The 27,243-nt window shown below is 40.3% G+C and overlaps 4 protein-coding genes across 7 annotated transcripts; 2 read left to right on the top strand and 2 right to left on the bottom strand.

The window, feature by feature from the left end:
- Positions 1–2,419: 2,419 nt before the first annotated feature.
- Positions 2,420–6,848, top strand: tor1 (torsin family 1). Of its 2 annotated transcripts, none has more exons than XM_026173299.2 (5): positions 2,420–2,776; positions 4,303–4,568; positions 4,659–4,834; positions 5,167–5,294; positions 5,375–6,848. In XM_026173299.2, exons 1-5 carry the CDS (start codon positions 2,578–2,580, stop codon positions 5,617–5,619), a joined length of 1,014 nt encoding a protein of 337 aa, XP_026029084.2. In that variant the 5' UTR covers positions 2,420–2,577; the 3' UTR covers positions 5,620–6,848. The 2 variants fall into 2 exon arrangements, with proteins under 2 accessions (XP_026029084.2, XP_026029085.2); XM_026173300.2 differs by lacking the exon at positions 2,420–2,776 and adding an exon at positions 3,040–3,340.
- Positions 6,849–8,218: 1,370 nt separating this feature from the next.
- nsa2 (NSA2 ribosome biogenesis homolog (S. cerevisiae)) lies at positions 8,219–11,331 on the bottom strand. Its single transcript, XM_026173301.2, has 6 exons — positions 10,978–11,331; positions 9,553–9,740; positions 9,316–9,466; positions 8,999–9,178; positions 8,681–8,873; positions 8,219–8,488 (listed from the first exon to the last, which is right to left on the bottom strand). The coding sequence occupies exons 1-6, from the start codon at positions 10,978–10,980 to the stop codon at positions 8,421–8,423; spliced, it is 783 nt and encodes a 260-aa protein (XP_026029086.1). The 5' UTR covers positions 10,981–11,331; the 3' UTR covers positions 8,219–8,420.
- Positions 11,332–11,355: 24 nt separating this feature from the next.
- Positions 11,356–17,153, top strand: gfm2 (GTP dependent ribosome recycling factor mitochondrial 2). 2 transcript variants are annotated; one of them, XM_026173295.2, is made up of 20 exons: positions 11,356–11,660; positions 11,751–11,835; positions 12,201–12,246; positions 12,340–12,437; positions 12,559–12,684; positions 12,755–12,843; positions 12,944–13,032; positions 13,133–13,193; positions 13,557–13,742; positions 13,836–13,916; positions 14,022–14,170; positions 14,915–15,055; positions 15,174–15,273; positions 15,361–15,547; positions 15,644–15,720; positions 15,802–15,940; positions 16,033–16,218; positions 16,367–16,482; positions 16,564–16,746; positions 16,844–17,153. In XM_026173295.2, exons 1-20 carry the CDS (start codon positions 11,619–11,621, stop codon positions 16,970–16,972), a joined length of 2,310 nt encoding a protein of 769 aa, XP_026029080.2. In that variant the 5' UTR covers positions 11,356–11,618; the 3' UTR covers positions 16,973–17,153. The 2 variants fall into 2 exon arrangements, with proteins under 2 accessions (XP_026029080.2, XP_080159665.1); XM_080303539.1 differs by having other exon boundaries at positions 15,361–15,720.
- On the bottom strand, positions 17,144–25,390 carry hexb (hexosaminidase B (beta polypeptide)). Of its 2 annotated transcripts, none has more exons than XM_026173297.2 (14): positions 25,050–25,390; positions 24,751–24,905; positions 23,053–23,118; positions 22,159–22,205; positions 21,929–22,039; positions 21,735–21,836; positions 21,516–21,648; positions 21,248–21,428; positions 21,075–21,161; positions 20,914–20,986; positions 19,971–20,145; positions 18,977–19,067; positions 17,665–17,769; positions 17,144–17,515 (listed from the first exon to the last, which is right to left on the bottom strand). In XM_026173297.2, the coding sequence occupies exons 1-14, from the start codon at positions 25,298–25,300 to the stop codon at positions 17,452–17,454; spliced, it is 1,641 nt and encodes a 546-aa protein (XP_026029082.1). In that variant the 5' UTR covers positions 25,301–25,390; the 3' UTR covers positions 17,144–17,451. The 2 variants fall into 2 exon arrangements, with proteins under 2 accessions (XP_026029082.1, XP_026029081.1); XM_026173296.2 differs by lacking the exon at positions 19,971–20,145 and adding an exon at positions 19,400–19,580 and having other exon boundaries at positions 25,050–25,381.
- Positions 25,391–27,243: the final 1,853 nt, after the last annotated feature.

Raw genomic sequence — 27,243 nt, 5'->3', positions numbered from 1 at the left:
TCACAATGCAGAAATACCAAGAATGGAATAGTGGCAAATATATGTTAGAATATATGTTTATATGATAGGAAAAAAACCCAGTAATGGTGGAAAATAGCTAGTTCACTCATGAATTTCACTTTATGTTATGACATCTAGACACATTTTTGAGACATTTAAAGATGATAAAATGGTTAGGGCTAGGAAGCACCCTAACTGTGGTCTATCTTTAGCAAGATTTGAATTCATAATTTAAGCCCATAAACATGTCCTTCTTTGCTTTGTGATTTGAGGAAACACAACATCAGGAGAAGGAAACTAAACTGACTGCTTGGAAGACGAAAAGACAAACGACTGACAGGGAAGGACAGATGAAAGTATGCAGAACAGGGGCACAGTTTCATGATACGTTGTTGATTTGACCAAGTCAAAGCAGTGATGCCTCACACTGGTTTAGGATAAACTTTGAAATGGATATTTACACAGAGTGAAAGTTGCTTATATAAACTTTTATTAAAATGGATCTGGAAACCCATCTTTTAACATTTAATGTGAAGACGTGGCATCAAATTCCTTATCTTTCTGTAGTTCACTGCTCTTCCTGCTCCCAGAATAGCTAACAAGCCAATCTAAACATCTATTTAAGCAACATAATTTATATAGATAGAATCATTATTTACAGCAGAAAAAAATACTTAACTTTATTGAACATTGTCTTTCTCTCCCAGGTCCTTGTTAATAAATTATTTAATATTTATTCTATTTTGAGTGTTAATTTCTTGAAGGAAGAATATGTTGGTTTAAAAGACCCATTTCCTACTTAAAAGGAGTAGAACTGGCAACAATCCTTACTGATGAACTAACCCTAGACAGAGATGTAATTGATTGTCTTACCATTATTTGGGCTTTTATTTGAAATATGATCAGTTTATTTTAATGAAAAGGCCAGATAGGTTTAAATTTGTTGTAATTAGACCATTACATAGTCAACCTTTGTTTGATTCAGATGCCTTAGATGGTCATAGACCAATTTCTCACCTTTTTTTAATTGCAAAAATTCACGAGTTGTTTTGAAACAGCTTTGCGATCACATCAATGGTTTATTTGAAGACTTCCAGCCACAGTTTAACATTCTAATTACACGACTGCCTTAACACTACATTAAATTGATTAATAGACTCAACTGGCCTATCTCAAATTCTAAATGAGCCCACCCATCATCTTAATCACACTCTCAGTCTTGTCATGACACATGGTAGAGAAATGGAAATCCTTCCTTTGTCTAAGAATTTCTTAATAACCTATTATCAGACTTTTCTGAAAACTGTGTGAGATGCTTCTAGTTCATCCAAAACACCACAGCCAGAGCGCTACCCATGACTATCCAGACACTCTTTTTTTTATAAGATTGTATTTAAAACTTTCTTTTTCCATAAAGTTTTTAGTCAGGGTAGATTAGGTGACCCCTCCTTTAGTTATGTCAGATGCTGTTAAACTGTCTTCTCTCTCCTATAGTTTGTTTTTTTATTTCTATGCTCTTCTTTTTCTCCTGCCAGTCTGATCACCACGGTAGTGTGCAGATACTACCATGGTGATCAGACTGGCACTGGAGTGCAGATAGATGCTGAGTGCTCAGCTCTTTGAGGATCAGGATCAAAAAGACATCAGACCACCTTCTTCCTTAGGTCCACCTGAGGCCTTTGTTTCATTATAGCAGAACCAGAGCTGTCATATTTATACAATTAAAAATAAATATCAGTGCAAAGATTGTTGTATTGTTTCTTTTTTATTTATGTAAAATGTTATATTACGTATACATGAATAGCTTACAATTCATTTTGTAAGTGCCAGAATTAGTAAAAAAAAAAGAAAAAAAAAGAGTTTGGATGTTAAATAGATGTTTTACTGGACAAATGGCTCCGTCAGAAGTTCAGTGAATTTTGCAATAATTTTGAATGGTCTTTCAAAACTGTCATATCCTGATTTAGTCTGCAGCTGAGGTCAGTGATTTTCCTCCATAACTGTTATGCTGTGGGAAATGTTTGTGTTTGGCAATGCTCTCCACCAAAAGACCAGCTTCACAATACACAAGACAACAAAACAATATATAGTATATATAAAATATGGCGGCCTCTCCTTGGTACCAAAACTATCCTGATTTTTGACAAGTCCAATGTGACCTGGGGATATTTGGCTTACTGTAACATATTGTAAATAAAGACCTAATGTGAAACCATGGAGGAGCTTTATGAGCACAATTCCAAAGACCACATAGTGTGGAAGAATATTGTAAAACACAAATATTTAAAATTTTTAAAAAAAGAAAAAAAGAAAGAAAAACAAACAAAAGGAGTGCACGTCCCTGCAGGAGTCACTGACTGCAACATCCGGACCTGGGAGAGGCAGACGTCACGCGCGAATTGTCAATCCTGCCGAAAATAGATAAGGAGAAGAAGACGCAACCTCACCTTTGGACCCATGACAACCGCAGCGCCACCTTCGCCAGCTGACTGTATCGAGTTCACTCACTCCGCTCACAGGCTCCCTGCTTTTGTTTTTTTCCTACTCTGTTTTATGAAGCGGTGACATTTGTGAGAAATGAAGCCGAGTACGCGGCACATCCTGCTGCTGTGGATGCTGGTGTGCTCCGGCACGACGCAGGCGATAGAGCCCATTAGCACCACCATAGCTGTCGGCATGGCTGCGGCTCTCACCGGGATTTTAGCTAGGTATCAGAACATTTTTTACTATTTCCACGAGTGCTGCCGACCAGAGTGGATTTCTTTCAACAAGACAGGTAGCATACCCACCAAACACCCCTGAACCTATTCTGAACTGCACACAAACAACACCCCAACTGTCGCTAACTGCCGCTTTAACGTTAGCTGAGCGGGGGATGTGCTACATGATAAGCTAGCGACACGACTAGTTTATTGGTATAAACATGTATAGTGCTTTTCTCTTCTTTTCTTGTCTTTTTGCATCTTTAAACTTGATAAACATTTTTTTGCCTGCTGAGCGTAGAGCGACGCATTTGTCACGTGTTCGTGACGAATAAGGAAGTTCTGCGTTGTAGAGCAAGAAGCTAGTTGGTTTACATGTTTAGCGCGGTATCACCGTGGTGCTATGACTATTTTGCCACAGAAAACGACTCATATCCGAAATTAGTTAGTTTTAACGATGAGAGCGAGACACGTATATGTTCTTTTGCATATTTTTTTGACTGTCGGCGTGCTAGTTAAAGCATTTGATCCGATCACAACAACAGTGGTTATCGGTATAGGCGCGACTCTAGGGCGGACTATCTACAATTACTTTCGCGAAAGCTGCGATTCCAAATGGATCGCCTTCAATGCGACAGGTGAGCAGGTGCCCCGTGCAGTGTAAACATAATAGCTCTGTGCACATGGTTTGTTTGACCTCGATTAAAAGTGCAGGCAGCTGTAACGTTAATTAGTTACGTTATCGTACGGCGCCGACGTTACAGTGCTATCGGTGTGGCTTATTTTAACCCTCGAAACTGAAAGCTAACTATCAGAGTAAAAGACTTTTAGATCACCTTTCAGCAGTGAACATTATGTAGACCCATCGGGTAACCTGATCTAAGCCAAAGACCGCCACTGCTGCCTCTTTAAATGTGAAAGGACTGAAGGAGCTCACTGTAGATGTGTATAAATGTGCTGTGAATGTTTACATTAACTTTTTATCAGCCTGTAAAATGATGGAAATGTTTGCTTATGTTTGACACCACTGTTCTAGGTAGTCTTAACTGCTCATCTCGTCTCCGTGCAGTGTATGATTAAGAGGGTGTTCTAAATGAAGTTCTTCTAAAAGGCACGATGTTAGCCTTTTTTTATCCTCAAGCTGGTCAGCTTGAGGATCTGGGAGCAGCTTAAAGTACTTTGGTCACATGAACCATAAACCTAGTTGCAGCTGGAGTTTGATTCAGATCTTTTATGGCCATAATACAAATTTAATTATCCATCCGCCTTCACAGATTATCCAATGGAGAATTGGAGGTTACCCAAGCTGTCAGTGCACTTAATAAATTTTTTTTAAAGTATTTATTCAAATTTTTATCCATTCTATTTTTTAACCATTTGATCAGTTACTCTTTCTTGCACACAAAGTTTGTACTGTCCTGTCAGGTACTTGTTGATATATCTTTCCACTAACTACATGAACATATGAACTTATAAATGGTTTATGATAATGAAGAAGGTGAGACTTTTAGCAGCCCTACTGCTGTGGCTAAGGAATGCAAGAAAATAGTTTTAGACTCATACATTTAGCCGTTAATTCCTTTGACATTCTGCTGTGTAGGTCTCCAAAATGACCTGGATACCAAACTCTTTGGGCAGCACATCGCTTCACGCATCCTCTTAAAAGCTGTGAGTGGATTCATGAGCAATGAGAACCCGAAGAAGCCCCTGGTGCTCTCCCTGCACGGATGGACGGGCACAGGGAAGAACTTTGTCAGTAAGCTGATTGCTGAAAACATTTACAAGGAGGGAATGGACAGCAGCTTCGTTCATGTGTTCACATCCACACTTCACTTTCCACATCAAAGTCAAAGTGCATGCTATAAGGTACGGAGAGCCACGCATTTAGCTTTTGATTGAAACCCAGTGGTCTTGCTCTGTTTGGTCCGATTTATTCTGCTGCCTCTCTCTCCTCAGTCTCAGTTACAGCAGTGGATCAAAGGCAACGTCACAAACTGCGAACGCTCCATGTTCATTTTTGACGAGATGGATAAGATGCATCCCGGCTTGATCGACAGCATCAAGCCCTACCTGGACTACTATGTCAAGCTGGACGGAGTTTCTTACCGCAAATCAATCTTCATCTTTCTCAGGTGAAAAGCTGAATGCATTTCCACAGGACTAAGTCACTTTAAGCAGGTTCTGTATCTGTGTGGGTGTTGCACAGTGCATGTGAACAGCAATGCTCCTACTCCTCAAAAACACATTTGGAAAGAGGTTTCTGAGATGGTAATGGCTAATGGGCTCTTATTGTTGTTATTAAATCAACTGAATATGAGCAGTGCTGTCCACAAAAAAAAAATCCCTAGCAGTATAAGGAGTGTGCTATACTTATTCTCAACAATGAAGTAAATAAAGGTATAAAGGCTGTGAGTGATAACAGACAGTTGAACGCTAAATCTTATGTTTCTAATCTTTGTCATAGCAATGCTGGAGGGGAGAGCATTATACAGACGGCGTTAGATTTTTGGAAACAAGGGCGAGATCGAGAAGAGATTGAGCTCAAAGACCTGGAAACATCGCTCTCTCTGTCAGTGTTCAACAACAACCAAAGTGAGTGTAAACGACACTAATATTTCTGCCTTTATCCTTTATAAATGAGTAACTGCTCCACATGGAAATCTTTGTTCCAGGTGGCTTTTATCGTACGAATTTGATAGACAAGAACCTGGTGGACTTCTTCGTCCCTTTCTTGCCTCTGGAGTACCGACACGTCGTCCAGTGCGCCATGGCCGAGATGAAAGCCAGAGACATCAAGCCAAACCAGGACGTGGCAGACATGGTGGCCAGAGATTTAGTGTATTTCCCCAAATCGGAGAGGGTTTTCTCTGTGAAAGGCTGCAAGACGATAGAGAGCAAGCTGGACTACTACACATAATGTCAGCATCTGATGGATGCCGGGCTTGGTCACTATGTGCACTTTTTTTTCCCCTGAGGAAAACACTCAGCCAAAAGACTAAAGAGCTGACTCAAGAGGTCTTTGTGACGGTTTCTGTGTCTGGCCTTGTGGTCATGGAGATTATATCAGGAGGCCTTCTGTAGTGTTACATGTCACTCGCACTGAATGAAGGGCTGATGAAGAGCGCAGTGCCAGCTGAATGAAACATTAATAAGAATGAAATACTTTCCATTGCAACTGATCAAGGAGCTTGATGTCTGCTTTTATGTCGCAAGAATCTCAAAGAGAGATTTTCCTGAGAGAGCTTCTTGGTTATTAAGGGTGTCCTTCAGTCAGTGAAACTGTCACTGTGGTGCATTTGTTTTTATGAATGTGTAATGCATCCATATAGATTACTGGAAAACACCTGCCTTACTACTTAATTTTAAATTCTTTTTAGTACTTTTAAAGTTAGGTTTGTTTTTGTTTTTTTACCCACTGGTCCACTGTACATGTAATTAAGTCAAGGGAGGACTTTGTAGGTGAGATCATCACAGTGAAGCTGTTATAGAAAAGGATTACTGTGCAGTCCAAAAAGTAATGACGCAGAATAGTTTTACATGTGTCATATTAAAATTAACATTTGCAAAACATGTGTGGTACTGTTAATGTCTTAAATTAGCTTCATGTGATTCATTGCAAATATATATGATAATATATTATGAATGTTTGTAATGCATGAATATAATCTCACTTGAAAGGACACCACAGACTTCTCTTTTTTTTTTTTTTTTTTTTTTGCATCACTGGAGCTGCACTTGGGCCCTGCGTAAACTCAGGATTTTTATTACTATTGTTTTGGGTTTTTTTGATAATTCAAAAATGTGGTTGTATGTGACTGGTTATCTTATTTTGATTTAAAGAAAGTAAAAAATGATTCCCCTCATAGCACAATACTGTCTGGGAAAGATGAAAGGAAGAGCATGAGGGCATACACTTGTATGTGTGACACTTTCCACAGGAGGAAATGATCTGCTAGTTCCCCCAAATCTGACACTTTATTGGGTTTTGAAAGCATTTCAAGGATCTTTTTCATATTCTGCACAGCTGTTTATGGCTTCCTCTCACTCTGAGATAATTGGTGCTTATGGAAACTTACCTTACCAAGCTTCTTGGCTGCAAACACCACCAGAGTAGCAATGCACAAATAAAATATCCAGTTTTCTTTGTGGGACTGTTTTGTTTTTCCACATTTGGTTAGAACATAGGCACATAGCAGGACACAGTGGTATACAGATTGTATAAGGAGTATCTGAAAGCCATGCGGAAACCAATTAAAATAGCTAAATGTTAATTGTTACAGTACTCGTTATTAAAAAAGAAAAAATGTTAGTGGTTAAGCCGTCTACTTGCAAGGTCTTTATGAAGTCGTCATTCCTTAATGAAAGTGGTTTGACTTTTTAAAGCAGGGGGTCTAAGCCATGAGTTGCATAATAATCAAACAACTTGCAAAACCTGACTGTGCAAAGTCTAAATGAGTGAACCTGTCTGAGTGAAGAGGAGCGTAACTTGATATACATTCAAGTACGACCTTGCTCTTGTGCCAATATAAAGTCTAGTAAAATGTGAAGCTAAAAACACATTACAGAGCAAAAATCATTGTTTTATTGAAAGAATTAAGCACTGCAAAAGTAAAGTGTGATGTCAACAGTTTGAGGAATATTAACTAAGCTTTATGATGCATATGTGCAACTTTATATTGCAACAGACAAAATTTCAGAGTTCAAAGTATATGTGTCCCATTTCGTGTACTAGAGACAGACTAATAGTGAGTTTTGAAATTAATCTTTATTTATGGGCATTTTATTTCAGGATAAAACAGTATAGTTTGATTTATCTGAGAATAAAGTTGAAATGTGGAGATTAACAGTGTTAAAGTCAAACAACTTTATTCTCAAAATACAATTTTGGGTTCTTATCTCAGTCTCTACACCACCACAACAGGTTTGTAAATCAGTCGCCTTTAACTTAAATTCAAGGGATTTTACAGAAGTATTGCTGTTCTAGAATTTCAGCCATTTTTCTACAAGGTCTCTCATTTCCAGAGGCCCAAAAGCAACTGGACAACTGACTGACAGGCAGTTTCATATTCCGGTAAAGCCTGTCCCTTTGTTTGATATTTATGGAATTGATTCTATACACTGAATTTGCATTTGGCATCTTCTAGCTGGAGCTCTCAATATGAGGTCCAAAGAGATGTTAATGCAAAAGAAGGACGTCCTCATGTTTCTATGATGCTTCTCAACAGCAAAGGGATCCTGTTGCTAGTGCTTAATTATCTACCATACACTGCTGTAAACTAAGCAGTTTGTAAGACGTTAAAGCGTCATGAACACATAGCACTCATATGTCTGATTATAGCTGTGATCTGGCTTTATGTAACAGCCCGTCAGGATCCCACACAGTCCTCCTTTGTTGAACACAGTATCTGAACCCTCAATATTATCAGCAACAACCAGTATCCCTGTTTACGCAGTGGAAAACATCATGACTTACTATTTTTTATGTGTGCACACAAGTATGCAAGAGTCAAAAAGGATCTGGTGTCATTTCAAGTTTATTTATTAAATTTCACACAGTAATTGCCACACTTTTTCCCCTCAGAGTGTCCTTTTTGTTACAAACAATGTTACCAAGCTCAGCACCAAAATCTTCATGAGTCTGCAGATTTCATTGCTTGTTGCAAATTTAGGTGGATACACAACAGCTACCAGGCACGGTCAGAAGGCAGGTCCAAAGTCTTATACCAGCAGAACTGCATTAATGCAGCCGTCGTTCTCTGGGTTATTTGTCACCTGAGCATATTTACCTAAGGAGTGAAATAGATGACATTTAAATATTTAGCATTTGTAGCCTGAAATACAGTAAATATACACACCGCTGCACTCATCCAAGAATATGTAACCATTTGTCAACACTGATATTTTGTCATCATTTACCAAGACTGGTGAGTGATCGGACTGTTGCAGCACATGTAAATGAGCTGAGTTTAAAGACTCACCCCAGATAACTTTTCCTCCTTGTGTTACCAGGCCCAGCTCACTGACATTGACTTCTATAACTGTTCCTTTTGTGATGACTCCTAGAGAGGTGTAGAGGGGTGAGGAAGGGTTCTTCTTCACTCCCAGGATCGGAAGACAGAATGTTGCTTTCAGCTCTGGGTGTGTGACGTGAGCCTTCTTAAATCTCAAACCCTGAAAACAGAACAGAAAAATGGCAATAAACAATGAGCATGTGAAGGAAAGGTGTTTCCTTCAAGTGCAGAATATAACGTGTAACACGTGCAAACATTTCAGTCTGTCATCTGCTTCCATCTTACCGTCGGTCTGATGAAACGTTCATACTTTGGAGGTTTACGGGTAAAGCCGTCGCCCACAAAGCAAACTTTTGTGACCATCCTCTTCCAGGCTTTCTTTTGTCTCTTTCCAGTTCTGATAACTTTAAGCACCTCTGTCTCTCCTTGTGCGCGCACCTTGGGCAGAGGCACTTCCCATTTGCCCTACAGAAATGAATCAAGGTGGAGTTTACAAACAGTGACAATATTTCCACACATCACACATCGCAAAATGAAAGATGGCCCTGAAAAAACAAACTAGAAAAGCTGCAGCTGATGAGCAGATATTTGCCGACACTTACGGCCTTCTCTTTCCTCTTCTGTTTGATCATGTTGGAGAGAACTTTGGCACGAGACTGTCCCTCTCTGTCCAGCAGGTAGGCTGGCACTGCTCCCTCGGGGGTCTTATCATCGTTCTTCTGCTTCGTCTTTCTCTGTTCGTGCATTTTGATGCTGCAAAGACACATTAGATATTTGGATGTTTATGGAAGTTGTATTTTTGTGTTTTGTATTTGACTTTCTTTTTTTTTTAAACTCACGTCTTCTTCATCTGGATCTTCTCTGCGTGTCTCTGTTTGTGGTACAGTTTGGCCTTCAAACCTATCATCTTCTTGGCTTTGTGAGACCGCTCGTGGGCCTCACGGCTCTCCTTCTTCCTTTTCCTTTCATGGTGATCCAAACGGTAGCCGTGCCGCTTGCGGTGTAACTCAATGTGTTCGTTCTGGGGCTACAAGAGAAACAAAACAATCATGAAAATCAATTGAACCAAATTAAAACATATAATAAGAGCATGGCTTCTCTTTGAAATTTCAAGTAAAATCTACTGCACAGGATTCAGCACACTGTAGCTCCAGCACTACTGATAACAGCCTGTTCAGTGATTTAACTCCACAACCGTCTAATTCTAAAAATAAAAATCTATAAAGAGTACCAGAGGCTGTGAAGCAGGCACATCTGAATTTACTGCTGAGCTATACGAGTTTCTCAATGAATTCAGATCAGTCTGGTGGTATTTCTACAGCTCTCTGAACCACCCCACCAAAAATAAGATGTAGAAAGCACGAGGTTAGCAACAAAACAACAACAAAAATAAATAGGTCAGCACATATTGTCAAAATGAGTGTGTGTTTTCACAGATTCTTATTAAAGGGCAGCAGGCTGGAGATGTTGTCCCACACACCTCTGATCATGGAGGTCAACAATATTTTTCTGATTCAAAATTCATGATTTAAATAAGTTGTAAACAGCTGACTCTGTGACAGCACTGGTTCAGATGGCAGAAACAGAAATGCCAACAAAAATTCAAACCTTAATGGTTTCATCACAACACAAACGTTTCATTTAACTTAAACCTCCAAAACACTACGTTGGGCTGTGAAGTTATTTAATTTACATTAAGAAGCTTAGATCTACTTGAAATTTAATGAAATATGTTCATCAAATATTATATCAAAGAAAAGGGCCAGAAGGGTAAAAAAACAGAAAAAAAAAACCTTGTAACTGATTGTTTACATGTAACGTTTACTCATTAAAGGCTAAATTATGAATTTGTTTTACACAAAACAGGCAGGTTTGTCCAGATGTAAAAAGACAAGGGGAGATTATTTCAACACAGAAACGCATAAGAGGTATGACAGTTCAAATGAACTTCAGTCAGCTTCACTGTCTAAAATATAAAAGCTCTACAAAAGCAGAGCGAAATGTTCTTTAGCTTCACCTAACATAGCTCTTCCACAGATAAATACCCGAAAATATTCTTAATTTTAACATTAGAGGGAATATAACGCACCCGGTTAAGTAGTATCAAAATGTTTTGACACGGTAAGAATCACAGTGCTGTTCAGAGCAGCGGAGCGCGTCACTCAGCCACATGTAATCCAAAGCTAACGCTAGCACGACATGCTAACGCGTTAAACTCCCTGATAAAAGCCAATTTGTGTATTTTAAACGATTTGATTTCTTACCATTTTGTGTGCGCGGAGTTACGTGTTACGATAAGCGTGTCGTAGAAACTAACAGTTGGTAAAGACGCAAAGTTTCGGTGTTTTTTTGCTTCAGGCTGGGGTCCTTCTGATGTTGTTTTCCCCGGAGCCGATACTTAGAGGAAGGACGTCATCGTTCTGTAACCACTTGTCCGTTCGTTTCAACTGACCGGCCTCAGTTTAATGTAACACACGGACGGATAAAGTTTACTGTACACGCTGCGAATAGAAAAACTTACAAAACCGCTATTGTAATTTATAAAAGTATATAAAATGAGCTACAGCCGCAAATATGGACGGAAACGGAATTGATTTCATAGCCGGAACTATGTTATGGCCTCTAAGGTGTCCCGGGGATGCATTTTGACGTGTACCAAGCGTGAATGTTTTGAGAGGTTTTTCATTTATGTAGGGCTTCTTTCGGTTTTGGGTAAAGTTCAATAATCGGCTGATTAGAACTACAGTCTTCCCGGCTCTCCTGTTTTAAATGTTGTGCTGCATCCGTAAAGAGTCGGCTGACATTGCTTCGTTCAGTCCTCTTCTGTCTAATGTTCCTCCAGTATGGCTCAAGTCTTCTCTGACTCTGAAGAAAAGGCAGCTCGGATAATAAGCAGATATTAAAAATGTCTCTCAGGGGATTGCAGACCTTTAGCAGGATGATTCGGGTGAGACATAATTCCCCCCCCCAAAATCAGTACTGCCAGTGATTAGATATATGAACTCTTATGATTTGATAACCTGGTTTTGGTCCACAGGGGAGGCGTTTATTCGCTGCGGGGCTGCAGTGCTGCAGATGTAGACTAAGCTGTCACGTAAAGAGACATTACAGCCTTCTTCCAGGTAAGTTCTCTTATTGGATTCATTGGTTAGGTGAAGATTCGTGTTATATTTAAGATATATTTTCATATGAAGTGCCTGTCATTGTGTGTGTTTTAGTTTGAGATTGTTAAACTTAATTATTGCTCTGCATTTAAAAACAGTTTGAGACCTTCTTAAATAAATTAAATTATTTTGCAGAATGTGAAAAAAACAACTGGTTCAGAAATCTTGGGTGTATGTTTGTAAAGATATCAATAGAAAGCGAACTAGGCCTTTGCTGTTCTTTCCTGTAATACAACAGTCAGTTGCAGATAAACTAGTCAGTGATAGACTTTAATGTGGCAGCAGTGAAATCCTCATAATTGTGCTTCCTGTTCCTGTCATAGATGATGTCAAATCATTACGGGCTCTCGTCAACCCTGAAGTATCCAGGTGAGTAATTTAATTGCATTCTGCATCTGCATTAAAAAGTACCCGGCAGATTCTGCTGTGTTCTTAGAGTCCCATCAATTCGTGTGTCTACAGAATCCGAAACATCGGCATCATGGCCCACATTGATGCAGGCAAGACGACAACCACAGAGAGGATGCTTTACTACGCCGGTTACACAAGGGCATTGGGAGGTGTGCAGGAAAACAGCATGCAGCAGTGATGCAAATTCTTAATTATCCAAACCTGACTCTGATTCTTTTTTTTTAAATGTTTTTTTTAAACAATTTGATTTCATGTCACTGTTGTTTTTAGATGTTGACGATGGGGATACAGTGACAGATTTTATGGCCCAAGAGCGAGAGCGTGGCATCACCATACAGTCAGCAGCAGTAACCTTTGACTGGAAAAGTCATAGAATAAATCTCATAGACACACCAGGTAAGAATAAAGAAATAAGGCAATTGCTTGTAGAAATTTAAAAAATGACTGAATGACTGCGTCACTACAGGACACGTTGACTTCACGCTTGAGGTGGAGCGGGCACTTCGTGTGCTTGATGGGGCTGTGGCGGTGTTTGACGCGTCGGCTGGCGTTGAGGTTATTTCCCCTTTTGCAAACACCTTCTTTTTTTCATTAAAAAATTGGTTTCAGGCTCTGATCATTGTGGGGGGTTTTTTTCCTTTGAAAACGCCAACAGGCTCAGACTCTGACCGTGTGGAGACAAGCAGAGAAGCACCACATCCCCTGTGTTTGTTTCCTCAATAAGATGGACAAGCCTGCAGCGAAGTGAGGGACTCAGTTTAAGTTTTCCCATTTAATGGAAGTTTTGTTTTACTTTTCTGTTGCAGTGTTAAAATAGAGACTCTTTCATTTTGTTTTCTTTCAGCTTGAGTTTCTGCATTGAGAGCATAAGGCAGAAATTGAAAGCCAATCCAGTCCTCTTGCAGGTAGGTCATCAGAAATTTTTAACAGCTCTTTACGTTCCTGAAAAGTTTTTCTGTTTTATTTTGCCAATTTTATTTACACATAGTTTTGAGTGTCCAGCCTCAACTGACATCTACACATCAGCAGCTATATATACATACATACATACATACATACATACATACATACATACATTACATTTCACAGTTTAAACACTGCACCAGTGTGCATGTAAGCCTAGGATATTAAATGTGATCCTAAACTTGGCTAGCACAAAAACAGGTTTAAAACAAAATGTACTTACTGGATGAACTGAACAGAGTGTCTTTTAGTACAACAATACAACACAGCAGCGATATTTCAGTCTATAAACCCCTATGTCATAGATTCCTGTTGGCAGTGGAAAGAACTTCACAGGTGTTGTTGACTTGTTAACCAGTCAGAAGCTGATGTGGAAGATGAAATCTATGAGAGATGATGGCAGAGTGTTTGAAGTCAAAGCTCTTGACCGGTCTGATGATCCAGACCTCCTGCAGGTGGTCAGCGATGCAAGGACAGCTTTAATTGAGCAGGTACACGATCAGATTGGAGTAACGTTTTCCAGCATTACTTAAGGTGCCTCCGATTTTTTTCTTCCAGTTTACACGTCTTTTCTCAAATCACAGGTCGCTGATCTGGACGATGAGTTTGCAGAACTGTTGCTAACCGATTTTAGCGAGAATTTCGATGCCATTCCCTCTAATAAAGTAAGTCTTGCGAATTGTAGTGCCCCAATATGACCTTTTAAGGTACATCAGTGCTGCTGTTAGTTCTTGTGAATATAGACTTATCAGTGTCGAACACGTCTCCAGCTTCAAGAAGCCGTGCGGCGAGTTACTCTGGCCCGTAAAGGTGTACCGGTCCTCTGTGGGAGCTCTTTGAGAAACAAAGGTGTTCAGCCTCTTTTAGATGCCATCACTGCCTACCTGCCTGCTCCTAATGAACGACACCATGATGTGGTGTAAGTGAACCTTTCATCTTACTGCTAACTTAGACTAGACCTGTTATAACACCAAGTTAAGTATGTTTTTTACCGTTCTTATCATTTTAGATCACATTGCTCTAGTTTAGATCAGATTAGGCTGGAAGGATTGGTTTTTTTTTGGTTTTTTTTTCAATTTGATATTATTAATTGTAACTGAAACGATTGTTTCTTTATCTGTTGACTAGATTACAACTGAACCTAACTACAGAGAATGCTTGGTGTTGATGCTGTGAATAGCACTGATTATCTCTTCGTCATGGCTTCTGTTAGCTGGTGGGACATATTAGGCAGCGAGTGAACATTTTGCTCTCAGAGTTGATGCGTTAGAAGCAGGAAAAATGGGAGAGCGGACGGCTTTGAGCGAGACTGACAAAGGCAAACTTGTGATGGTTAGACGACTGTGTCAGAGCATCTCCTAAACTGCAGCTCTTGTGGGGTGTTCCCGAGTTGCAGCGGTCAGTAGAAAGGTGAAAGAGAGGTGTCAGAATACACCGTGTGTCCCAGTTTGTTGCATATGGGGATCCGTAATCGCAGACCCGTCAGGTTCTCCATGCTCACCTCTGTCAACCTCTGAAAGGGCCAACAATGGTCATGTTAGCATCAGGAATGGTTGACTTGGCCTCCAAATTCTGAAAATTCAATCGAGCGGCTGTGGGATGTGCTGGACAAACAAGACTGATACACGGAGGCCCTTAAGCCCTGTTCATTATCATCTCACAGGCGGTGGTACAAAGACGACCTGTGTGCACTGGCCTTCAAGGTTCTCCACGACAAGCAGCGCGGCCCTCTGGTGTTTCTCAGGATCTACTCTGGTACTCTGAAACCACAGATGGCGCTCCACAACATCAACAGGAACAGCACGTATGCAGTTTCGAACCTCTGATCTCCACAGCAGCTGCAGTGTAACACACTTTCACAGACGTACTCCATCACAGAGTCATTATTACAACACAGCATGTCCAATCTTGTATATTTGCAGTGAGAGGATGAGCAGGCTGCTGGTGCCATTTGCTGACCAGCATGTAGAAATCCCTTCGATGACAGCGGGAAATATTGCTCTTACTGTGGGACTCAAGCAGGTAGAGCTTCTCTAAATTTCCAATATTTGCTTAAATTAAGATCCCCCCACCATCAAATGTTCCTTATGGTTTCTCCTTTCATTTAAGACAGTTACAGGAGACACTATTGTGTCATCGAAGGCGTCAGCAGCAGCCGCGGCCCGTCGAGCCCAAAATGACAGCGAGGCGGGAAAGAGGAGCAGAGAGTGTGCCAGCGTGATCCTGTCAGGAGTGGAGGTCCCTGATCCCGTCTTCTTCTGCACCATAGAACCGCCATCTATGTCCAAACAGGCCGGTCAGTTATTTGAGGCGATTATGTGCAAAGTGTGTAGCTGTGCTTCACCAACTGTGCTCACTCACTTATTAATTTTTTTTTTTTTTACCATGAAAGATCTTGAAAATGTGCTCAACTGCCTCCAAAGAGAAGACCCCAGTCTCAAAGTCCGAGTTGATCCAGACTCTGGTCAGGTAATGCATCGGATTAGCCGGGACTTTCTTTGTCCAGTGCTAGAATGAGTCACCGAAACCACCTTCGCTCTCCGTTCTCAGACCATTTTATGCGGAATGGGAGAGCTGCACATCGAGATCATCCACGATCGAATCAGAAGAGAGCACGGCATTGAGACTCACCTCGGGCCGCTGCAGGTTGCTTACAGAGAGACAATTCTCCACGAGGCTTCGGCTTCAGGTACAAACACTTTTCACTTGTTACATTTGGAGGAACAGTTTTCGTCAGCTTCGCGCAGCAGCCGTCAAATTCTTTTTATGAATTTGGTGCAGACACGCTGGACCGGACAGTAGGGGAGAGAAGACATGTCGTAACAGTGGAGCTGGCTGTCAGGCCTGTGGATGTCGCCTCAGTGGGTGGTTCATGCGAACTGGCTTTCACAGAAGAATTAGAGGGACAGCTTTCAGCAGAAATGAAAGAGGCAGTGGAGAATGGAGTGCACAGCTCATTTCTTCAAGGTAAATGGACCAAACTCATTTTTTCCCTCTTTCAGGGAAACACACAAAGCACTGGAACGTCCCTTATTTTAGTTAAATATTTTTTTAATTATATGCTGTATATTTATTACAATTTCCCCCCCTTAATTGCAATAACTCCTTCATTCAGGGCCACTGCTAGGTTACCCATTGCAGAGTGTGTCTACACTGATGCAGCGTGTTACCATAGAACCTGGGACTTCACCTGCCATGGTGTCTGCCTGCGTGTCTCGCTGCATGCTGAAGGTAAAAGCATTATTGATAAGCTCTAATTGGTTAGTGCTGGAACTATAAGGCTGAGCCGTGGTTCCATTTCTTTGGATGCAGGCCCTGCGGCTCGCGGGCGGACAGGTCCTCGAGCCAGTCATGTCGTTAGAAGTGACTGTCGGCGATGACCACCTCAGCTCGGTGCTGGGAGACTTGGCTCAAAGACGAGGAACGGTCAGAGACATCCAGAGCCGTCATGACAACAAGGTGCTCTTAGCAACCGTGCCCCTGGCTGAGATGATGGTGAGAGGACACTCAAACGTTAACAGATTGCTTTTTTGGAGGGTTTAATTTGCTAGTGAGAATTATTTCTGATTTAAAAATTTGTGTCCACGTAAAGGGTTATTCCACCGTTCTACGAACACTGACATCTGGCAACGCCACATTCTCCCTGGAGCTGGATACCTACGAGGCCATGAACCCTCAGGAGCAGAACACACTCCTCAAAAGACTCTCTGGCCTGCTGTGATCCCAGTTCAGTAATGTGACCAGAAGCCTTCTCAAACAGAGAGATGATTTTTTTCCTCCCCCTCAGACAATAATAATTAGTCTGGATCAAATATTTATTCTGTGAATATCTACAGCTGGTTAACAGAGACAAGAAGTTGTGTATGATGTTCTAAAATAAACGTGAAACCAGTCACTTTAAATCCTTGGTTTTTATTTTGTAAACAACCAGAAAAATCTTCTGAACTTTTAACTTTTTATTGACAATGAATTCTAGAAACATTCATAAAAAAAAGTGCAATCATAACAGTAACACCCTCGACATTAAATGTGATTTAAAAGTTCTGTGGAGCAAATCTAAAAAAAGGACGATGTGTTTCAGAGCTCATCGGTACAGTGATCTAGGAAGTTCAGCATTTTAGTTTCATATAGTTGAAGAATAGTCAAAAGAATATGAATTTCTTCCCTTTCCATTTCATTTGCTGGGTCCGGTCTTCGTTTTCAGACACCCTTGTACTCATGTGGACAGTAGCTGGAAAACAGCGGCTCAGCTGGGATGCCGCGCCTAATGTAGGACAAAATTATTTAGTAGTGGAACAACACCTTAATGCAAAATACCTAAATGAATCTCCTCTTAACAGAAAGGCACCTGCTAACTGATAAAATTAGCAGGTAGATACAAATTAGTGGTACAAAGGCTCCTCTGATACTTACTCTACCATACGGCAGCGGTGCAGCGACAGTCTGTTGAAGGCATCGCCGATGTCGGTCACGTCTTTGGCGCTCCACAGCCGCTCTGCCACAGCACTGGCACGAGGCCTGGAAGTAATAACAAGAAGCAGAAGTTTTGGTTGTCTGGAGTATTCAGGTTAACTCAATGAGGGAGGAAAGCAATCAGCAGTGATCTTAGAGAAGCAATTGTTGCTGCCCATCAATTTGGGAGGGCTTATATGGACATTTTGAAAGTCTCACATCAGAAAAAGACTGAACAAGTATGGGTTTGTTTGGAAGACTTGCCAGGAGAAAGCCTCTCCTCTAAAACATGGCAGCACAGATTAGGTTTCGGGGATAATATCCTTTGAACAGATGAGACTAAAACAGAAGTCTTTGGCCAAATTGGTGGAAATCGAACACAGCATTGGCACAAACACCTCGTAACAACTGCCAAGCACAGTGGTGGAGGGGTGATGATTCAGGTTGTACCGAGTCAACCATGAACTCCTCTGAATACTAAAGTATTGTAGAAGCAAATGTGAGATTTCAGAAAATTCAGAAAACCTATAACAGAATGGCTGAAAGAGAAAAAAGTAATGCTGTATTGGCACAGTCAAAGTCCAGACCACGCTCTCGACCTCAAACCTGATTGAAATATACTCCACAGCATTAGATAAATACTTCAAGAGAGCTGTGTTCATGCAAATAGCTCTCAAAGGTTCCTGAAAACCTCAATAAATTGAACATTGTAAACCAGAGGTCTCCAACCTTTTTTGCGCCATGGACCGGTTTATGCCCGACAATATTTTCACGGACCGGCCTTTAAGGTGTCGCGGATAAATACAACAAAATAAAACTAGTACCGGTACCAAAAAAAAAGAAGATTTATTCATAACACATGTGAAAAGACCAAGGAAAACAGAGTTAACAATAAAAACGATAACAAAATAACGCTGAAAACCGATAAAAACCCTGAAAACCATACATTTCACACCTGAGCCTCAACTCTCGCGGCCCAGTAGCAAACGACTCACAGACCGGTACTGGTCCGAGGCCCGGGGGTTGGGGACCGCGGTTGTAAACAATAGAGGGCCAAAATTCCTCCACAATGTTGTGAGAGAAAACAATTACTGAATGATAAAGTGCACCTCGTTTTCTATACACTGCTTCTGCATTTTTGCTTAGTTATTGAATAAAAGAGTGTAATATGTCATGTGTTGTTGAGCTCAGGTAGCATTTACCTCATTTAGAACTGAATAATATGCATATTGTCTGTTAATCGCCTATTAAAATGCACCTATATCAGGCTTACCAAAGTCTGGGTGTGAGGTTTGTGGCGTCCACATACTCTCCCCACAAGCAGGCCTCTCCACCAATCACCAGCTTTTTCTGCTCATCAGTTCCTGTTTTAAAATTTAGCATTTGATCGGGTCAGGGAAATTCAACAATGACACATTCGAAAAACTGAAAAGGGACAAGTGATGAATAAAATAATTTAATTATTTAAATTATATATTCTCCCGAATGACAGTAAAATATTAATTTATTGTTCTGCTCGTTACTGAACAGGCTTACACCAATTTACACAGGAGTGACCTTCCTGAAACTTGAGATCTAGGCCAAAAGTTGACTACAGTGTGACCCTGACAACAACAAAGCAATAAAATATTATCACATGAACGTGGTCAAGTTCTGACAGGTTGTAAATATATGAATCATTAATGCAGACACAAACCCTTAAAGTCCTGTGGGTCGGCCTTGTAAAAACCCTGCCAGTCCTGCCCGTAGGAGATACGGTTCAGGTACCAGGGAGTGGACAGCAGGGTCTGGTACCCTGATGCAGTAACGCTTGCCATCTCATTCTGGTATTGTTCCTGGTTTCCCTTCCAAACGTGGATTAGTGTGTCTGCTTTCAGCTACACAGCACACACATACACAGACATCTCAGTAATGAGAACATAAGAGAAAAGTACGGGGAGGAACTAGGACAAAAGCTTTTTCTAGCTTTATAGAGAACCAGTCATGCACAAATGTACCCAACATTGTTTACTCATGACTTCCTTCTCATTTTTTTCAGTATCATTTCAAATATGCGATTGGTCCCCCATAGTGGTGAAAACAGCAGCACATTAAAAGGAACAACATCTGAAACCACCAACCACAATGCCCCATGTTCAGTCTGTTGGCCTTTTGTCACAACTGTGCAATTTTCAAGTGTACAAGTGTAAGCCTGTTGGAAGTAACAAAAAAATTGAGTTCATATCAATATATATTCAAAATATGACCAATTCTTGTTTAAAACTGACCTTCAAAGTTGAGTGGTTCAACTTTGTAGTACTTCTGCCAATCCTGCCCGTAGCTAATATAATCTAGGTACCATGGAGCAGAGAGGATGGTGGTGTAGCCTGCTGCCGTGACACTGCTCATCTCCTTATCACTTCCGCCACCAATCCACACATGCACTACCGTGTCAGGCTTTAGCTGGAATGGTTACAAATCAAACTCGTGCACTTGAGTTAAATCGTTACATGAAGGTTGACTGTGACTAAAGAAATGATTAGAGGACATGACTGGTGTAACATCGTTTTGCTTTGTTGTCAAGAGTTAGACGAGAATCTCAAGACTAATTTCATGTCTGTCTCTAAGTTAGCATAAAAAGCTAGTAAGCTAAGCTTACTACAAAGTCTTGAAATGGGTAAATTGCTGTTACGGCCTACATCATAAAATCCCAAAGTCTAATAAGCAGACTTTAAATCTTTTAAGCCATTGACTCTCAAACTTTAGTAGCCAGGACCCCATACAGGCAAGACAAGCTTCTTAATGATGCAAATTGAGCTAGTTTGGACTTAGCATCATTTCACAGTATTGATTATTTGAATATTTCTCTATGATTGTCAGCTAGCTAATATTAACAAGCTTCCTGAGAAAAGTGACTAATTTCATGACAGTTTAACACAATTATACAGTACTGTGCAGAAGTCTGGAGTCACCTTTCCTTTCAGGCTCATGAGAAATATATATATGTATCATGGTAACTATAGCCCCAGTAACCGGCTACTAGTGCGAGCCTATAATTTAGCATTTAGACAATTGAGTATTTATCCAACTTTCAGCAAGAAAGTAAAAAAGCATAATTTTTCCAATTAGTCCTTCACTAACTAAATGAAAAACTTCAAATTAAATCAAAGTTAAATTGATGATAAAGCATTCAACATTCAAATTGATTTAGCTAATGTTTCAAGAACTTACCTTAACACCATTGTCAAAGACCTCCTGCCAGATCAGGTAGCCCTTCTTGGTAGAGGTCACAATATCCAAGAGTCTGTTGGATCAAGAAAGCATCAAAGGAAACTTTTTTTTTTTTCATTTCAACTATTAAATAGCAAACAGAGGTTTGGTGGGAAACACACTTTTGGATGTAGAATGATTCCAGTTTTCTGTAGTCGTCTCCAAAATGTTGCTGCTCCATGAACTTCTGAATGTCTGGGTTGGACTTCCTGCAGGACAAAGCCAGCAGCTAATATCTGTTGCCTGACCTCTGAGGCGAAAAGTAATTTTTCTGACTATGCGTGCACAGTCTCACCAGCATGTGAAGTCCACCTCATCACCTCCCAGGTGAACGTAGCCATCGGGGAACACGGTGCTGATCTCCGTGAAGAACTGAGCCATGAAGTCGTACGTGGTGTTCAGAATGGGATTCACTGGCCCGAAAGAGCCAGAGGGTTTGGACCCAGAGTAACAGGGTGTGAGAAGATCTTTTTGGCCTGATGGGAAATGATAGAGTAAAGATCAAGACATCTTCAAAAACAAAAAAAAATTGTTAAAACTAAAAAGTTGTCTAAAAACCTCACCTTTGCCCCAAGACTGTGTGTGTCCTGGAGTGTCAAACTCCGGTATGACGCGAATGCCTCTTAGACGAGCAAACTCGATTACCATCTTCACATCGGCTGGTGTATACACGTGGGTGTATGGGTGGTAAGCTCCCTGCGAACAGTGGATCACAGCACTCTTAATAAAAAGCACCCTGCTCCTCTCTGGTGAAGTTTAAAACCAACAAACTTTGTACCGACTTGCTCGCTGAGCTGTGGGAAGGTTCGGCTTAAGTAAGGGAAGGACTGATCATCAACAATGTGCCAGTGGAAAACATTGAATTTGTTCATTGCCATTGTTTCCTGTATGAATGAACCAGGAGAGAAAGTAATTTAGAAAGTCTGTTAAATGATTGAAAGGTAAAAAAAAATTTTTTTAATGGTTTTACTCGCACCAAATTGGCCAAAATGACTTTAATGGGAAGGAAGTGCCGAGAGCTGTCCAGTAAGATGCCTCTGTGTTGAAACCTGGGGAAGTCATTGATTATTGCTGCATTGATACTTTTCTGAAAAAGATGCAAAGTTGGGGGACAAAAATTCAATTCAAATCTAGCTCACAAAAAGTTCTTTAAGGATTAACATGGTAGAAACAAAAAACAGAACCAGCCAAATGTCTTCAACTTACAGCTCCATATTCATCTTCAAACACCAACTGGCTAAAGGTTTCCAGGCCTAGAAAAAAATATAGCAATCCAAAATAAACACATGATACAGTTCTTGGAAAACATTACACACCCATAAAACTAAATGTAATCTGAAAACAGCAAAGGATAATATGACCAAAGTTCAACAACAACAAGTCGTGTTGAGGTGTGTCCTGTGTAAAAGCTCTTTGGCATTAACATCAGCACAAAAACTGCACTAGGAACTTCGTGGTCTGGGTTTCCAAGGCTGAGCAGCACCTGTAGGTGGCCCAGTACTTTTGGACAAAGAGTCTATGAAGCTACAACTATAGTTAGCTTAGCATTAAAGCTATAAACAGGAAGCTGTGGCACGTCTACCAATTGGAAGGTTGTGGTTTGATCCCGGCTCCTTCAGCTTACATGTTCCCAGTGTGTTCATAGGATTTTGAGTGTGTGTAGGATGTGTAGGACTTTGGGTGAGTGCAGTAAAAAGCACTTTGAGGGCTCAATAAGAGCAGAAAAGCACCATACAAGTATGAGTCCATTTAGCATTTGCAAACACGGAAGACCTGAGCAGACTATTACTGTACACAAATAAATGAGGTGCAACATGATCATTTATAAGCCTGAGAGCTGCTGGATGACTTTGTTCACCCCGTTTCTAGCTAATCAGGGCCTTGATTTGATAGCTATCATCTCGTCTCTCAGCCAGTAATCGAATAAGGAAATTTCTCAAAAAACAAACAAGATAAACAAAAACTATTCATATGAGCTATTTAATTTAAAAAAAAAAAAGACAAAGAAATCTTTATAGAATTTCTTGTTTTCTTACTACTAAACAGAAAAGGGGAAATAAGAAATTATTTGACAAAGAAAATAAATGCTGTAAATCCTACCGTGCAGAGCTCCCCAGACCTTAGGTGCCTTCAGGACAGCAACTGGCTGATTCACTGTCAGTTCATCTGTAAGAAACCACCACCTGTTTACTGCATATTCAGCGTGTCAAAACTTGGCCGATTGTTGTAGAGGTGTTCAGGTCAGGGTACGGAAATGGTCAAGTCACGGCCTTAAGGAAGGATTTGAACATTTGGTGTAGATTAAGGTTAGGGTTAATTCTAGTATTTGATCTCCAGGTGATCACTAATTCCACTGCAAAGTCTTCAGTGTGACCACGGAAACCAGCCAAAAATGCTCTAGTGCACTGAAATTACCCTGCATTTCCAATGTAAATAAATGTATCATCAATGAAATATTAGTCAGAGCATTCACAGAAAAATGAATGTTATAACTTTCTTTGAATGAAAACAATTTCATTTGTAAATCAAATAAAATGCAAGTTGGTGGTACTAAAGTCAATACTGATGTTTTGTAAGAAGTCACATGTCAAAAATGTAATTAAACTCTGTAATTTAATGAAATTTTAATCTCTTTAAAACGTCACAATATAAACCTGTTTTTTTTCTTCATTTCAGTCTGATTTCTAAATGTACTTCTAAGTTAGGTGTTAAAGTCTAAGAAAACAGGACAGAAACCACAAGCAAGAGTAGATAAATATCATGCTCATCATGCAGAGGCAGATAACAGTTTGCAATATTCATTTCCGCATAATCACAGATGGACGAAGTGTTAAGATCATTTATATACGCTTGTGAAAACGACCTTGTCTACAGGACTACGCAGTCCTGTTAAAAACTACGTACACCCCTTGATTCAGCAGCAGAATGCCTCAAACTATTGTTTGCTTATTGTAGTATTGTACTGTTGTAGTGTTCTCTGTATGACTGGAATAGTCTCTCGTTGGTGTAGAGGCATTTTGGCCCAAAAGCCATGGCTGACAGTTGGTATGAGGTATTTGTGCTGATTAACTGCGTTCGAAATTTGGAGTTGTAAATTATGACCAAACATCACCCCTTGGGCATTGTTCCAGAAGTGTTGTGATTCATTCTTATGCACATAAAAAAACAACAACATAAAAAACCTCTCTAAACAACCCATTTGGAGAGGCTGTTTGTAATTGTACTATCATGGATTTTAACCTTTAACATGCTAACTGAGGCCTGTAGTGTCTGAAATGCTTTTGCTCTGACCTTGGGGTGAATTTCCTGGGATGTTAAATGCCCAAACTTGTGCCTTTAGAGAGGTGCCCACAGTGGCCAATGATCAATTAATCAATGGCTGCCACTTAACCTTTTAATTCCTATGGGAGCTGTAAGCGTGTACTTAGTTTTTCCACATGGTTGCATAGTATGAAAATTTGTTTTCAGGTGGCAATAGTTACAATCAAGTTAGGAACACTTCATACATAATCAATATAAAACAGCTGTACAAATTTGCTCCATATTTTCATTCATTCGGTTTCACTTTCATTGCACATCTTTTTCGTTTGGTTTGCTTTGTAAAATCAGAAAGTGGGAAGTACCCTGAAAAGCTGGAACATACATGTAATAGAGTAAAAAGTACACAATTTCCCCTCTGTGACGCAAGGCAGTTTATTAACAGTAGTTACAGCTTGTTACATGGAATAGCTGAGGAAGAGGCGCCTGATTGGATACCGCCGTAAAACATGACATGAACGAGGAAGGGAAGGTACTCACATGACTCGTCAGAAGTCACACTGGGGTATCCGTCACATTCAGAGTCAGGTGATGTGATCCACACCTGCAGCTCGGACAGATCAGAGGGATCTGATCGCCTGTTGTTTTTGCTCCACCACTGCTTTTTAGCGCTGCCGAACATGTACTCATAATACCTGCAGAGAGAGACCGCACGAGGGTGGAAACTGGCCCCTGAACGCAACACGGGCTGCGGTGTTGAGATTTCGCCACATATATAAATAATGTGCAGCGATTTAAATAAATAAATATAAAAACAGCTTATAAACACAGCTGCTCACCTCCGGTATGCGCTCTGTAGGAGACTGCAGCTCGGTCCAGCGGACGATGCTTTGGCATCAACAATCCTGAAGCTGCTACTGGTTAACTTGAATGAAACCTCTGAAATCTGCACTTTCTGCGGCAGAGGCCACAGGGAGCCGTACTTTGACGCCTCGAAAACGGGCTCGGCCTCAACATAGTCGTCGATGTTGTTGTGCTGCAGGCCCTGGCAGAAACTAAGGGCCAGCAATAGCGACACGAACTTCAGCATTACTGTTTTGTTGACAAGTTACAGTCAAGTCACAAGACCTTGCGACAGCAGCACTTTTATTTTGCGAGAGGGGGCGGGACTTCCATGCGGAAGTCAAATTTAACAGAAATTTAAAGAGAAACCACAAACCTGCCTACTCTCTTGAAAAGTACAATGTATCGTATATTTACTCACCCAAATCATCGAGTCGGGTCCAGTATGAATGAAATGTTATTGAAGTAAGCTGATTTACTAATGCTAAACTATTACAAAGTACGCAGAACAATCAGCATGAAGCTTGGTGAGAAAATGATAGCTGTTTGTGTGATTATTCAGAAATGGAAGACATACAAAATGACAATGAATCACCTTTGGTGTGGAGCTCCATGCAAGATCTTGCTTCATGCGGTGAAGATCATCATGAGAAAGGTGGGGGATCAGCCCAAAATTACAAGGGAGGAGTTTGTTAATGATCTGAACAATCACAGAGAACACCATTGGTAACTCAGTAAGGACTGAATGGATGTAATCGATTGAAATCCTGCAGTGATCATATGGTCCCTGTACATGAAGACAGGTGTACAGGCCCATCTTAAGTTTGCCAATGATCATTAAATGATTCAGTGAAGGATTGTGAGGAAACGCTGTGGTCACTCGACCCGCCATGTTTAGAGGAAGAGAAATGCTGAGTATAATCTAAAGAACACCCTTCCCACAGTCAAGCATGGAGGTAGAAGCATCATGCTTTTGGGTTGTTTTTCTAATAAGGATACAGGATGACTTCACCATTCAGCCAGAACACTGAAGCTGGATCACGGATATGTCTTCCAGCACGACGGTGACCCAAAACATGTCATAAAATCAACAAAGGATCGGCTAAAGAAGAAGCGCATTGATGTTATCAGTTTAGTTTCCAGAAGATTCTAGTTTATTCTGCCACAATAGGCAGGCCGTCATGGCAGCTGCGTTTTTAATAGTTTCTCTGCTTTTACTTTTGTATTGTGTAAGTCAAAAGCACACTACATTATTGTGACATCAGGTTTCTGACTTGGCCTTTTAACAATATTCCGTTTTTTTCTTTCTTTGACTTAAAAAGAAGGTTTTTTCACACTATGTTTTGGGATAGCACCTAAATGTACAGTATGCTTTGCATCACGAACCTACCTTTCTGTTTAAAAAGAAAGACACCAAACTTTGACCAGTATGTAAATTATACCTTATTATTCTATTATCTAGATTATGTGAATGTGTTTACAGCCTAAAGTGAAGTGTGTGAATTTACATACAACTTGCCATCGGGTATTTTTGCTTACTCATTTCTAACTGACGTGCTTGGCCGCTAAAGTTAGTGCTAAACAAGAACAACAGGTTTTACTGTGTATCTTTGACAGCCCACATGACAGGGTAATCTAAAAAACCGTAACATAACTAGCTCTTTGCATGCTTATTCGTCCATTAATTACTTTTAAACACAAGAACCCCAAACTGAAAGAATAATATGCAGATTGGAGCATTTATTTAACTCACAAATGATAAAAATATAGGCAGACACTTTGGGTAAAACAGTATTTGCATTGTCATTTGGTCATTTTAACTCATCACTGATGCTTCCTTTCAACATCTACTAACCACAGTGTTATTCAGCTGTGTGAGGCCAATGTTTTTTTGTTTCTCATGTCATATAAAGTATTTTATGCCATTGGATTGATGGCTTTGCTCCTAAATATGGCACATCATTTTGTTATCTATATATGAATCGACAAATAACAGTATGATCCCTGCTTTAAAGAAATTGGTGTATAGTATTCAGAATACCATTTTACTACAATTAGAATAGACAAATAAATCTACCAAACACCACATGGACTTGATCAATACACTATGTAGTTGAATATCTACCACTTGTAACCACTTGTATAATGGCATACCAATAATTAGAGGTATGCCATCATACAACATAGCAT

Source organism: Astatotilapia calliptera, chromosome 7, assembly GCF_964374335.1.
Source record: "Astatotilapia calliptera chromosome 7, fAstCal68.1, whole genome shotgun sequence".
Taxonomy (NCBI): domain Eukaryota; kingdom Metazoa; phylum Chordata; class Actinopteri; order Cichliformes; family Cichlidae; genus Astatotilapia; species Astatotilapia calliptera.
This window is presented reverse-complemented; position numbering and strand designations above follow the sequence as displayed.